The sequence below is a fragment of the Lissotriton vulgaris genome, unplaced genomic scaffold (genome assembly GCF_964263255.1).
Source record: "Lissotriton vulgaris unplaced genomic scaffold, aLisVul1.2 SCAFFOLD_1266, whole genome shotgun sequence".
NCBI classification, from domain to species: Eukaryota; Metazoa; Chordata; class Amphibia; order Caudata; family Salamandridae; genus Lissotriton; species Lissotriton vulgaris.
This window is the reverse complement of record NW_028249470.1, coordinates 209674-223868: the sequence shown is the minus strand read 5'-3', so window position 1 is coordinate 223868 and position 14195 is coordinate 209674. Positions and strand designations below refer to the sequence as shown.

The window sequence follows — 14195 nt, the reverse complement described above, 5'->3', positions numbered from 1 at the left end:
CATACACTGCCCGTCCCATCTTCCCCCCACACATATCTAGTTCTAAAGTAGCAAGATATCGTAGCCCGCTCCAACTATAGACTAGCGAATATACATACATTCTAGGACACACTGTGCCAACCTGCACGTGCATATGACGTAGGAGTCAGGCCTTTCCGAGAGTTCCTCGAAAAGAGTGTCCCAACATGGAACTGCGACGTCCGGGGCGGCAAAGAGGCCTCCCCAACAGGGCAGGGGTCTGATGTACACCAGACGGCTCCTCCCCACCGCCCCGGACGTGCATCACTACCAGTCTCCACCAACCAGGGGAGACTGCCTCAGGAGAGGAACTACTGCGTCATGCGGGGGCGGGACAGCCCTCCGTGACTAGGAGCCCGCCCTCCTGATGGCCACTGCGTGGCCTCGGGCAGGCGCATAGTCACATCAGGGCCACATGAACCCCCGCCCCACATGCCCAAACACGCAAATAACACAAAGCCACAAGTATTAGGTTTGGGTAAAAATTGCTGCAGGTTTATTACATACAACATATGTAATGACGGTGGGTTAGCTTACGGGCGATCCTAGGGCAGGCCGCATTCTCGCCACCTGCCCGCCTGTTGAGCCAAACAACACAGTGGCGAACCACCCAACTGTTGTACAATTACCATAATTATAATGACACGCCCATTGCGGGGCGTGACTAGGCAAACCCCCGGTTGCGCAGGCCCACAACCGCCCGAAGGACTACTGGGGCGCCGACACGGATTCCTGCACCTCCCATGAGGTTACAGGTTAGGCTCTGAGGTTATGCTCTGGCACCCCTATGTGCCCGCTGACGTCCAGCGTTTGCACCTCTCTTCTTCCGGATCGCCCAGTAACTCCGCCCCGGACGTCGCAGTTCCATGTTGGGACACTCTTTTCCCCTGCTCACCCGCGGCTCAAGCGCTGTTGCTCCGGGTCGGTCCGTCCAGAGGCGTTGTTTGGCGTCGGTGTGCGGTTTTTCCTGCGGTCGCCTGGTGGGCTTCTGTTGCGGTGAGTCAGGGGTGGTCTTATCGCGGTTTTGACCTCCGCGGGTCACGCTTTGCATCCTCCGTCGGGTGATGTGCCCCAGGGGTGTGAGGTGGGGGCGGTGAGGGGTGCTGCACGCGGTGGTGTGCGGTCCCCGCGCTCACAGCTGTAAGCGTTGGCATGCCGGGCAGTTTTGAATGTTTTTGTTCCGGTGTGGGAAAGAGTGGAGTTCGGGCCTCGTGCGGCCAGTACCAGTCTAAATCAATAGGGCGAAGGTTCTCGCACCGGCTGCGGAGGTCCGTATATGCATTGTTATTGAAATGTTAGTGCGCACAACCCCGGCAGTATTGTTCGATGCGTAACCGCAGGCTGCAGAGGCGGTGTCTAACCATGAGTGCGGTACCGCGATTTACATCTGGCTTGAAATTGCAAGGGTTTCAATAGTGTAGCATTCTGCTTGCCTTGTATGCTTCATATAGAACGGTTTTCGGACTACTCGGTCGAAACTAGACGGGGCCAGTCACTTTTGTGTGCCCCCTTTTGAGAACCGGAAATAGGGTTCCAGTCCACATTCCAATTGTGTGATCCTGGACAATCACTAGCTTGATTGTATGCCGGGTATCCGAGCAGCGATATGTGTTGAGCAAGGGGGATCGTGGTTTGCTTTAGAGTCGCTCTTCTAGCCCCTCGTTGTCCTTGTGCGTGCCTAGACGCGGTGCCCTCGAGCACTACGTGGTAATGCGGTATTCCAATTCCGACGGTGATTTCATGTTCTAAGGGTTACAGCACGCTGTGTGGTGCGCGGGCTTTTGGCGATCGTGAATAAACTTTTCTTGTAGATGCATTGACGTAGATAAGGGGAGATGTGATGGATCAGCCCTGTTCTCCACATCAGCAGTTAGCATGTACTAACAGATATGCGATCGTTCATTCCTAAGTGTTCACGGACCTTGGGATTACATGTGGTTTAAGTGATGTTGTGTGGGAATTTCGGCATCTGGCACGCAATGCTGCTCGATTCGGAGGAGGGTCTGAGAAGGCATAATATGGGCCCCAGAGTGGGGCGGCAAGTGCGACTAGGTCAATTGGTGGCGGTGCGTTGCTAGGTCACTATGGATGCAGTGCGTTTCCCAAGCTGTATGCCAAGTTTACGAGGTTATGAACGAGAGTCTTAGGTCAAGCCTGGTCGCCTGTAATGACCCGATGCGTGCTCATGCCTTGTTCATTCCATGTCGGGTCGGGTCGCGCAATGGACTAGTTCGTACACGACTGGAAACTGTGATCAACCTCTGGGTCACTGGTTCTATTCCCACCTAGTCCACTCCTGGCCTTTCATCCAGCTGAGGTCGGAAATGGAGTACAATTTGTCAGTACAATTTAGGTCAGGCCTCGACGGCCGTTATGACCTTAAGGGTGTTTGCTCCGAATTCGTTAATCGCTTATTCAGTGTTTCTTCCGGGGACCGGGCGGAATTCTGCCGACCAAATCCCCCCCCCCCCCCACCCTCGCCCCGCGCCGGGGGTGTTGGGCGGGCCTTTCCGCCGGACCTTGTCTGTGTGTTGCAGTGGGGGGTTTTGGTGCACTCCGCGCCCGTTCATACAATGCAATTTGGCAATGATTAGTTGTCCACTAGGCTGGGGAAATTCATGGACGTCTGGCTTGCGATGCAGCCGGTTTGTATACCTCCCGCGGTGTTAGTCACGAGGGTCAGCTTCTTAAGCATGTGATTTTTGCTACCGTCCCGTGCAGCACTTATGGTGTGGGCCTTTACACCTAATTTTGCCATTTACCCTTTCAGATTGTTTTCCGGGACCTATTAGGGCGCTGGTGCTCTTGGAAAGAATGCTAACAAAATGAAAAACTGGCTGCTCGGTCTCGCTGTTCTTCATTTTAAGTATTCTGTCTATTTAAAATATTCACTCCACGCTGCTCGGTAAAATTGGTTCTTGGCACTATGCATCTTCATTGTATGTTTATTTCAAAACATGAATGAAGGTTGTTTATCATGCTTAGAGATTTGCAAAGCTTAATTGCGCCCTGGAATTTCCCCGCCAGAGGTAGAACTTGCATTTATTCAAGAGAAACTTTCCCGACTCTTATTTTATTGACGCCGCTATTAATGCTAATGAATAATCTGCGAGCACCAGGGAACATAGGGGGCACTTAATTCAGGTACTGCAAGGTTGATTTCCCCAGCCAAGAGTGAAAAATGTACTATTTGGTCTTAAATCACTCCTTGTGAGGGATGTTCGCTGGCAAATGGGGGGCGTGGGGCTGAGTGGGCCTCAGGTATCCGATTCGTTGCATCTGGCTTCCTGCTAGGTAGTATTAGCAGTTTGGGGTCTTAGTCATGTTAAGTCTCCTCCCTTTGTAGTACCGCGCGTATTTTGTCATCCGACTTCTGTTGCATCAAGTCTCCCACATTTATATTACATTGTCACATATAGCAGTGAGTAAGGGTAGGTATTGTCTCGTGCGGAGTTCATTATCGTCGTGGGACTCGAATGGGAGTTACTTGCAATATCAGTACGGTTGATGGAAATAACGTCGAGAACACTAGATCCTACCTGTGCCGCATACTTTAATTGTCTTTGGCTAAATTATTTATTCCTTCGCGAAGCACGTGTTTGTGTACCGTAGCTGTATCAAGCTTTGGTTGTGGGTGGGAGGATATTATGTTGTTGTTATATCTGCGGCTTGCTTTGATATGTTCTTTAATGAGGTGGTTCATCGTATATGAATGGCTCACTATTGTCCGCATTTATGAGGTAGCTTCAGGGTATTCCATAGACGCATCTCCTCCCCCCCCCCCCCGCCCCCCTCAGGGCTGCAAGTCCCCTAGCTCAGTTCCCAGTTCTAGCAGCAATTGTTTAGGCCTCTTACCTAAATCAGAATTTTAAAGATGCCGCTAGCCTTGTATATGGGGGGGTAGAGTAGCCATGCAGCCTAGCAGGAAAGCACAAAACATGAGGCCCGAGCCCCAATCTGAAAGCGTTGTATAGATACTTAGGCAGGTAATTCTGGTTGGCCAAAATAACTATTCTGGGTTTGTTCACATGGCCCCCTGTTTTCCCTAGGGGATGATACACGCTTTCCCCTGACTTAAATGTGCTGGCACGCGCTATTTGATGCCCTAGGTTTCCCACTGGTCGTGGCGGTTGGTGTGTACTGCGGTGTTCTTTAGTCCACACCCAGTCATTTGTTAGAAGGTCAACGACCAGACCCCTGGTCGTGAGAGTTAATATTTTAGGAATGCTCTTTAGGCCATTTATCCTACAATGTGCTCTTCTCTCCACGGCTCCCCCGCTCAAACCCTAGTGTGTCCGCCGAGCATACCTATCTTACTAGACTTGCACAGAGTGTAGAAGGGCAGGAAGTTACAACACCACGGGTGCCTGGCGGTCGCGCTAATGTTTTGGCTTACAGAAGCAGGGCCATTACCAGTTGGTTATACTTAGTTTTTATACATGCAGTGTATAGGCATTAGGTCTCTTCTAGGCAGCACTGGTGCTGTTTCATCGAGGCATGATGCGGGCACGATAAGGACATGATGACCCGCCCGCTTTCTACCCATCTTTCATCTGATCTTTCGTCCTGGGTTTTAGCATGAGCTGCCGAAGAGATCCAAGTATGTCCTGCCCATTTGAGCTAGTAATAGATGTTTAAGGACTGTCTTGGCCCTTGTAAATTCTGGAAGTGGTAGTGACACTGGTCGTCATGTAGTACATGTATCGGGTTTCCTTTTATAGCTTAATACTATAGCTCATAGCTCTAATGTAGCACTGGTACTCCCTCATCAAGCTATAGATCAGCATTGCAGGTTATCAGCAATGGTGTGGGGGGGAGTATGTCATCAGCATAGCATGGGATAGAACTGGCATGTTATTATTATAGCTGTAGGCTGGACAAGAATTGGAGAATAAGACTCTACACCTGTTCTTATATGAAGACGCTCCCTCTCTGAGATAGACATAAACAGGAGCGTAGCGGCAGCGGGAGAAGTGGCACCAAGGACACTTGTCCTCCTCATTGCCGTAGTTGTTCATGGCTGCAATTTTATCAATCTATCACCTTCCTAGGGCTGGCACTCCGGGCCATGTTACGGTACGTAACATGGCGTCTTAGCGACGCACGACTACTTTAATTTATAGTTCTGCCTTGCATCTGACACGCAGGTAATCTCCAATGAAAACCCAGTATCGTTTTATGTTAATTATTATTTCGTAGCACCTACGCTAGAACTGGGTCCCATTTACCACTATAGAGGTCATCATACTACTACATAGGCATGACGTCCGACCTCCTTTCTGTCCTTTTCTTACAAGCAGCGAAGTGTTAGACATAAGACATCCGTATGCCACACGTAAAAGACTGGATATGCCACACTTACATAGTCTCAACTTTGTCACCTATGTATAGGTCCCCCGTAATTTCTCCAGTTAAACTGGGAGGCTTGCTATTTGAAATACTAGGGGTTTTAGGGTTTGACAGTTACAATAAATATTATGTATGTGTGTGAATAAGGTGTGGGTATACAAGCCTACAAACAGGTATGCGCTAAGGCACAAATCATAATGATCTGATATTACGATCCCTTGCGGAGCAATTGCCTTTTCCCTCGTCGTACAGGTAAGCGTCTCCTTAAGCTATTGAACTGTCACTCATATTTACACTCCAATTTTAAAAATATCTCTCTTAAGCAACCTGTACTTGGCAGTATGCAGACTGGCGTAACCCCCCCAGCTCCGGAGTTAAGTGTTATGCTAAACAAGTGAGTGTTCATGGCTAATAAGCCAATGCCATATGTACGGCCCTGGCGTGCCCGGTCGACGAAGTAAGCGCTAGTACAGGTGTATTGTTCCCATATGTTTTGTTTCATGCTAACCAACCAATTTCTGACAACATTAAGCTACTAAACCGTGGGCAGACTCTTCCGCCTGGGATTGAACCATCTACCCAGACTGTACTCAGCACATTTGGGTGGGCTGAATTTTCCTCCTCACACTTTTCGTATCCTCTGTAACACTCACCAGGCTAAGTACTGTGTCATACCAGAGATTTCTGAATGGATCCACATGAGGACTCCACCCCCTATGTTACCTCGGTCAAACTAAACCCTTTTCCAAGAAATGCGTCCCTGTTAGGCATGTTCTCTTATGCCAGTGGTTTTAGGGTGTGGCTATTCCTAGGCTACCTCTGAGCGGGTCATGTAAGCGAATTCCTGGGTGTTGAATTACGAACTAGGGTAATCAGAAATGCTCAGAACTCTGGGAGTTGATAGTACCACCTAGTATTTGGGTGGGCGAAAGGGGTGCAGCACAAGGATTGTGCCGTGCTGGGTTGGCAAACATGCCAACCTGTGTGTGGTGCAATGGGTATTGCACGCTTTACACACCAGGCACAAGAAAAAACGTTATACTTTTGGGTGGGCCCCTAGCAGACTGGAGAATATCCTATCTGGTCTCTTATCCAGTGCCCCCCCCCCGTGTCAGTTCTCTATCCCTTTGGGGGGGGGGTCCTAGTTTCCTGGTTACCCTTGGGACAAGTTATCCCTGTGGTAGGATAGACTTGCAGCCGGCAGGCTGGAATGGGGAGGCCTGTATTACGTGGTTTTTCCTGTTTTTCACTTTCACGACCACGTCGCTAGTCATACCAATATATGCATTTGGGCACTGCAATAGACTTCTTTATCCTTTGGGGTTTAGTTGCTGAAGCGTAATCTGGCAGTTGATTGGTTTTGTGACAGCGCTTGTTTATTCGGGAGAGATTCTCTGCTGGGGGGCCCTTCCTATCACCTGGTCTCGAGCACGTATCTCTGTGAGGATCAGCAAAGAAAGAGGAAGTGTTCCCGTTTAATGACTGTTATATACGGCTAGTCTCTATGGTTATTGTATATCCACGTTGAGCATTCTGGGAATGTTTTTGTTTCTAAATGTTACAAATGATCTTATTGGCTGCTGTTTGTTTGCAGTAAATGAAAGAGGAAGCATAATCTGAAGCCTCTGGTCCTGTAATAGAATTGGGTTGTGTTGTGATGTTGTTCATCAATTTTTACTATTAAGGGTGTTTATTCGGGAGAGATTCTCTGCTGGGGGGCCCTTCCTATCACCTGGTCTCTTGCCTGGGATAGTCTACCCTATTGGGGTAGAGGGATTGTCCCCGGGTGGTTATGCCTATTGGTGTCGGAGTGGCTGGCATTTATCCATGCATGCCCCTGTGCAGGTCAGCCGAGGGGGCTCTCGGTTGCAGGCGCTGCGGTCCCCGGGAGGTGGTCGTAGTCGGCCTTCAGTCTAGCTAACTTAATGGTACTATGTCTGAAGCCGCTTCCAGCCAAAAACCTAAGAGGGCAGGGGACGCCGGCTGTTTGGCCTGTGGACCCGGATTATCGCTTAACTGGGACTCGTCCAAGTTCTATAGTATGTTCGGTGCCCTCCTATTCCCTCGTGTCAGTAAGCAAACTTACTCTCCCTGCTGGATTATGAAGACAGTGATTCAGATGTATCAGTGACTCCTGGCGCAGTTTTCTGACGCTCAGGGGGAAGGGATATGTTGGTGTCCCAGTGGTTTGCGCTGGACAGCCTATGTCATGTTACCTAGGGCCTCTGGAGTAGGGGCCCCTTCCTATCCCTTTTGTTTCCCTGAGGGGTTGTAGGACAGGTTTATTGGTGCCCGATGGTAGCACCCCACGCCTATGGGCGTTGCCTTGTTCCTCCTCTGTCTGGAGGTAGCAATTCTAGGTGTAGGTTGCAGGTAAAGAGCAGTAATAATGGTGGGGGTGCCCGTGCGGCAGCGGGAACCACCTCACGGGCTGTGGTGGAGTTACTGGGCGATCCGGAAGAAGAGAGGTGCAAACGCTGGACGTCAGCGGGCACATAGGGGTGCCAGAGCATAACCTCAGAGCCTAACCTGTAACCTCATGGGAGGTGCAGGAATCCGTGTCGGCGCCCCAGTAGTCCTTCGGGCGGTTGTGGGCCTGCGCAACCGGGGGTTTGCCTAGTCACGCACCGCAATGGGCGTGTCATTATAATTATGGTAATTGTACAACAGTTGGGTGGTTCGCCACTGTGTTGTTTGGCTCAACAGGCGGGCAGGTGGCGAGAATGCGGCCTGCCCTAGGATCGCCCGTAAGCTAACCCACCGTCATTACATATGTTGTATGTAATAAACCTGCAGCAATTTTTACCCAAACCTAACATTTGTGTCTTTGTGTTATTTGCGGGTTTGGGCATGTGGGGCGGGGGTTTCATGTGGCCCTGATGTGACTATGCGCCTGCCCGAGGCCACGCAGTGGCCATCAGGAGGGCGGGCTCCTAGTCACGGAGGGCTGTCCCGCCCCCGCATGACGCAGTAGTTCCTCTCCTGAGGCAGTCTCCCCTGGTTGGTGGAGACTGGTAGTGATGCACGTCCGGGGCGGTGGGGAGGAGCAGTCTGGAGTACATCAGACCTCTGCCCTGCTGGGGAGCCCTCTTTGCCGCCCCGGACGTCGCAGTTCCATGTTGGGACACTCTTTTCCCGCCCTTCCTCGAACCCAGAGTGTCGGCTTGAGGGGGCTCCGGGGGGAGCTTGTAATATGTTTATTTTTCGTTGCAGGCGGAGTTACTGGGCGATCCGGAAGAAGAGAGGTGCAAACGCTGGACGTCAGCGGGCACATAGGGGTGCCAGAGCATAACCTCAGAGCCTAACCTGTAACCTCATGGGAGGTGCAGGAATCCGTGTCGGCGCCCCAGTAGTCCTTCGGGCGGTTGTGGGCCTGCGCAACCAGGGGTTTGCCTAGTCACGCCCCGCAATGGGCGTGTCATTATAATTATGGTAATTGTACAACAGTTGGGTGGTTCGCCACTGTGTTGTTTGGCTCAACAGGCGGGCAGGTGGCGAGAATGCGGCCTGCCCTAGGATCGCCCGTAAGCTAACCCACCGTCATTACATATGTTGTATGTAATAAACCTGCAGCAATTTTTACCCAAACCTAACATTTGTGTCTTTGTGTTATTTGCGGGTTTGGGCATGTGGGGCGGGGGTTTCATGTGGCCCTGATGTGACTATGAGAAATAGTCAACAATAGTAAACCCTAGCAGTAGTAACCATCAAAGAACCAATTAGCAAGAGAAAAGGCAAGAGACAAAGTCGAGCACGTATCTCTGTGAGGATCAGCAAAGAAAGAGGAAGTGTTCCCGTTTAATGACTGTTATATACGGCTAGTCTCTATGGTTATTGTATATCCACGTTGAGCATTCTGGGAATGTTTTTGTTTCTAAATGTTACAAATGATCTTATTGGCTGCTGTTTGTTTGCAGTAAATGAAAGAGGAAGCATAATCTGAAGCCTCTGGTCCTGTAATAGAATTGGGTTGTGTTGTGATGTTGTTCATCAATTTTTACTATTAAGGGTGAGTCCGGAGAGTGCAGTCCCTATGTAGAGCGTTCTTATAGCCTTGTTAACTTCACAACCGGCTGTCCACATACAAGAACATAAGAAACACTCAGATCCTTGCATTAAAGAGGGCCGGAGAGGTCAGGAAGGCAGGTGAGGGCCGCAGGGGGTCGGGAAAGCGTGGAGGGAGGGGGGCTGGGCAGTGAGGGTTCGGTGCCCAGTACCAACAACTCACAACTTTGACAGGTCAGAGTCTTACAAAGAGCGGATGTCAGCCTCGCTGGCTTTCTCACACACTTCAGCAATGACTATTCCGACGTTTCACCAATGTTTGTTGGCTGCTCTTACCTGCCCACCTCACCCCAGCCACAAACGGGCTCACCTAGATGCTCAGTGGCCCATGACCACTAGGCTGCCCCGCCCCCTAGCTGGCCGAGGTGTAAGCTGCCTTGAATCATGAAAATGCCACATAACCGACATGTTGAGGGAGGTTCTCTGGGCTTTTATTTCACCGAAACCTATCAAAGTAAAGAAAGAACAGGAAAAAAATAAACTGTGTAGAGGAGGTGACCCATCCAGGGGTGTATCTATCAGGGGTGCAGCAGGTGCAGTGGCACCGTGACACAGGGCGAAGGGGAGCCCAACCAATCCCCGTAATAGAAATACCCTGGGGGAGGGGTGTATTTTTCGTTGTTTACATTAAGGGTCTTTGGCACTCTTACTACACACCAGCTCCCCTCACCCCCAACCTTGGACTGACAGCCCGAGCATCACGTCCTAAATGTGATTTCTAAAGTAACAACCGCATAAAGAGCAGCATATATCTCTCAACGGGAGGCTGACATTTTCTTTTCAATAATTACTTTAAAATGTGGTCTAATTTCACTTGAAAGAGAAAGATGAAAACTTCATGAATCGTGACATCCGTTCTTTTATTTTGATTTGCAGCGTCCCTGGTAACTCCTAGGAGAGAACATGCGAGTACCACAGCTTCAAAGAGTGAGTTTATTCCGTTCGTGAATCTAAGGACAGGTAGTGACAACATCTAACAAGCATTTACAATGCAATGGTCTCGGCATTATTAGAGGTAGAGCTATTGGCATTGCTCATAACATTTTTTTTCCATTTTTTCTTTTTTAAACATAAATAAATGGTATTGTTATTTACAATGGAAATAGGTGAGCATTAGAGAGTAGTAGAGAGTATTCGTGGACACAGAGCCACACAAACAGAAAGCCACACACACACAGAGAGCCACACACACACACAGCCACACACACACACACACACACAAACAGAGAGCCACACACAGAGAGAGCCGCACACACACTCAGAGCCCCACACACACACAGAGCCCCCCCTCACACACACACAGAGCCCCACACACACACACACAGAGAGCCCCCCCCACACACACACACACACAGTTCCTCACACATAGAGAGCCCCGCACACACACACAGAGAGCCCCAACAAACACACACAGAGTCCCCCCCCCACACTCACACAGAGAGGCCCCCACACATTTACACTGCAACGGTCTCGCCTTTGCAAAAGTTAGAGCTATTGGCATTGTAAATGACAATTTTTTTTATTTATGTGTTGGTTTTGAAAACATATAAATAAATGGCATTGTCATTTACAATGGCAATAGCTTAGCATTGATGTGTGTGTGCTCACACTGCTCACTTTTAACTAGTGGAGAAGATACGGCATGAGAGTTGTAGGGGAAGGGGAATCCTTTAAAGAGCTATTTCTCTGCTCTGATTACTTTGTCCAATCGTCACATGCTGCTGCACTCACGCCCGTACCTGCACACTCCTCCGGGTTCTTCTCCTCAGTGTGACTGCTCGCCGGTATGATATCTGTGTCTCGGGCGGAGCGGCCTCGGAGAGGGAGAGGCACGGAGAGGGAGAGAAACAGTGAAGAGGGCCGGGGAGGAAGAAACAGAGACGTATAGCAGCCACTTGTGCTCTGGTCGATCATGATGAGTATTTTAATGAGAACAGCAATTAACTATTTGATGTTCCAAAGGAGCATACTTTCTAGAATTTGGCAAATCATTAAATCAAGCTTAACATCACACCTCCTTCTTTTATGGTTCTTTTATTCGTAAGCAGGAGATACATTTACTAACATCCATTTCAGATCATTCTTTCGACCTTACCTTTTTACCCTACCCATAGCAATTACGTAAGCATTTTACATATTTTTCCTTCCTAAAAATCCATTCTCCCTATTGTTGGAAGGCACCCATTTATATAGTTGTAAAGTAGGACGGGGGAACAAGTTGTAAGTTACCTACCCATAGGCTTCTTTTCATTTCAGAACCCAGGTTTTTATTACCATATTCAAATATACTAATTTTGTCCTTGTAACCTGCAGAAATGGGTTCTAATCCTGGCATCAGCACATGACCCAAAAAACACAGTTGATGGACACAGAGATGAGGCTGATCAAAAACGTACTACTTGGGCCATTTTGTAAAAAAAAGAAAAGTCTCATGCTTTCGTGCCAGAAACAGGAGTGTATTCTCACCAGAATTTGAATTCTGCTAGGGGAAGTGACAAAAGGCAGTACAGTTAGAAAATTTGCTCTACTGAGACTTATAAAGTAAGCCAGAACGGTTTTTACTGAAGCTTTTCACCTTTTAGCCAATTTCTTTGCAGAGGAGAGGTTGTAAAAATAATGAATAGGCTGACTGTGCCTATCTCTGGCCCGCTGGGCTCCGCCCACCATCTGCCGCCACGTTGTTCTGGCTCCTACACTGCTTTTTTCCTTTTCCAGCACTATATTTCTCATGCAATATAATTAAATTATTAATAAATCATTCAGTGTAGATTAGGTGCTCCTTTCATAGTAAATACACCAAGAATTCTGAATGAACTGAAAACGTTCTTGTATCAAAGGTAATGTCAACTGAGCAGCGTTTGTATGTTTGCTCACAGAAAATCTACTGGTAAGAAAATAAAAATTTGACGTGATGTTTAAAAGTGAGGGGACAGTGATGAGGGAGTATGATCCTTGGCCGATGCACTGTGATCACATAAACAGACTATAACTGGAAATATCTTGAGAACATGGTTTTTGGAAAGAATTATTTGAAATAGAACATCTGTTGTAAAATACGTTTTTAACAATGCTCCTTAAATCACTTCGGTTTCAAAATGTTGTAAATAGCCAGTTTTATTCTTCCCAATAAAATGGTGATCAAATTACCGGCACGTTAAAGATGAGACATTTGGCGTAGGTCGGATTCGAACTCGTGACCTGCAGCTTACACCAGATGCCAATGATGACCAACACTTCACAGGCGTGCACCCCAAAAGAAGAAAACAATCGGCAAACTCCTTCTACAAGCATAACCATGCACACAGTATCCTGCAGAAATACATAACAGGATCTAGCCGGCCCAATGCAAGACCGTGCTTTCAGTAAACAATGCATACCCCATTCTAACCAGGCCGGCCAATATCCAATAGAATCATCATTGAATCAACAGAGAACAAGGAAATGCAAAGTGCACAGAACAGTGTGCCTCTGAGCGAGCACCTCAGCATGTAAAGTGTGCCCAGATTCCAAAGGAGGTGCTGCACTATACAGATGGGTATAATGGGCTATACAAATGCATGGAGCATAACATATTTAAGAACAGACGTCTATACCCTTACACACGTTGATTGCCTTCTACAAACGTTACCGTGCTGAAGTCTATTTAACTTTCAAACGGCATACTTTGCCCTTCGTTTGAAGTCATCCCTGTATTTTAGAAAACAAAAAGTATTCCGGATGTACGGTGAGATATACTCTCTAAATAACATCTGCAAAAATATGTACACACATTAATATTAAACATCACCCAACCTACGTCAGCTGGTATATGTGTAGTTCGGGTTCCTTTAATGTGTGCTGTGCAACCGGCTGCACACAGGGCAACTTCCTCTCAGTGACGGGACGGCACATCTGGTCAGAAAGAACAGCACATCTGCACGTGTGTAAACAGGTGAGGCGGGCCCTCCCTTCAAGAGCAGAAGCTAGGTCTCCACAAACTAATAATCTGTTTACATTATTTATAATATCCACATTCCTTGTTTTGGAGGTGGTGCAATAGCTGAAGGACCCGTGAGACAATTTGTTTCCAAAAGCGGAACAGACTCTGCCCTATTCCCCAAATTCTCATCACTTCAGTGGAACGTTTACCCTGTACCAGAACTTCCAATGTCAGGTAACTCTGATAAAAATCCCTGGTAGGTTGAGAGCTATCTAAACTTTACCCACCCCTTTCCAGGTAATCTTTGTCATTATTAACTCAGCAACCCCCTTTATTCAAGAGTGCAGCCGCCTACAGGAGTCCGGCTGCAGCTGTACCCACACTCTGCCGCCGCCCGGTGTCTGCCTTCATCCCCGGGAGGGGGCCAAACATGTTTATCACGAGGCATCAAGCCCCCCCAGTGCGGCTGGTGTCGACCTCCCTCCTCCCCGGCCCACTTTCTCCTTATGTGGAACAGTGTGAGCGCCGGGTGGGGAGTGGGGTGCTCGTTGTCCTGCTCTCGCACACACTTTTTTTTTTTCATTCGAGTCTAATCCGTACTCTGCGCTTTGTACTCGAGGGCATTCTTTACTCCGTGCAAGATGTTCTGCACAAAACACCAAAAGTTTAAGTGAAGTGGCGTACTTTGAGGAGGGACAGATGAGAGAGAGACAGATTATTGCACTTCACTTAAAAGTACAAGCATTTTCCAGGCTAAAAAAACAGTACTGTTCCCGGAGAAAGCAAGCACAACAGAACTGGGGACGTGGACTGTAAATACGACATGAAGAACAGTCACTCCATC

General features: G+C 48.5%; 1 protein-coding gene across 1 annotated transcript in view; it reads left to right on the top strand.

Moving 5' to 3' along the window:
• The window catches only part of LOC147663565 (uncharacterized), a 159011-nt gene that overhangs the window by 38836 nt on the left and 105980 nt on the right, over window positions 1-14195 (top strand). Inside the window, exon 2 of the mRNA XM_086950357.1 lies at window positions 10309-10359. Within this exon, the coding sequence (XP_086806483.1) occupies window positions 10309-10359 (51 nt within the window). The remainder of the gene's footprint in view (window positions 1-10308; window positions 10360-14195) is intronic.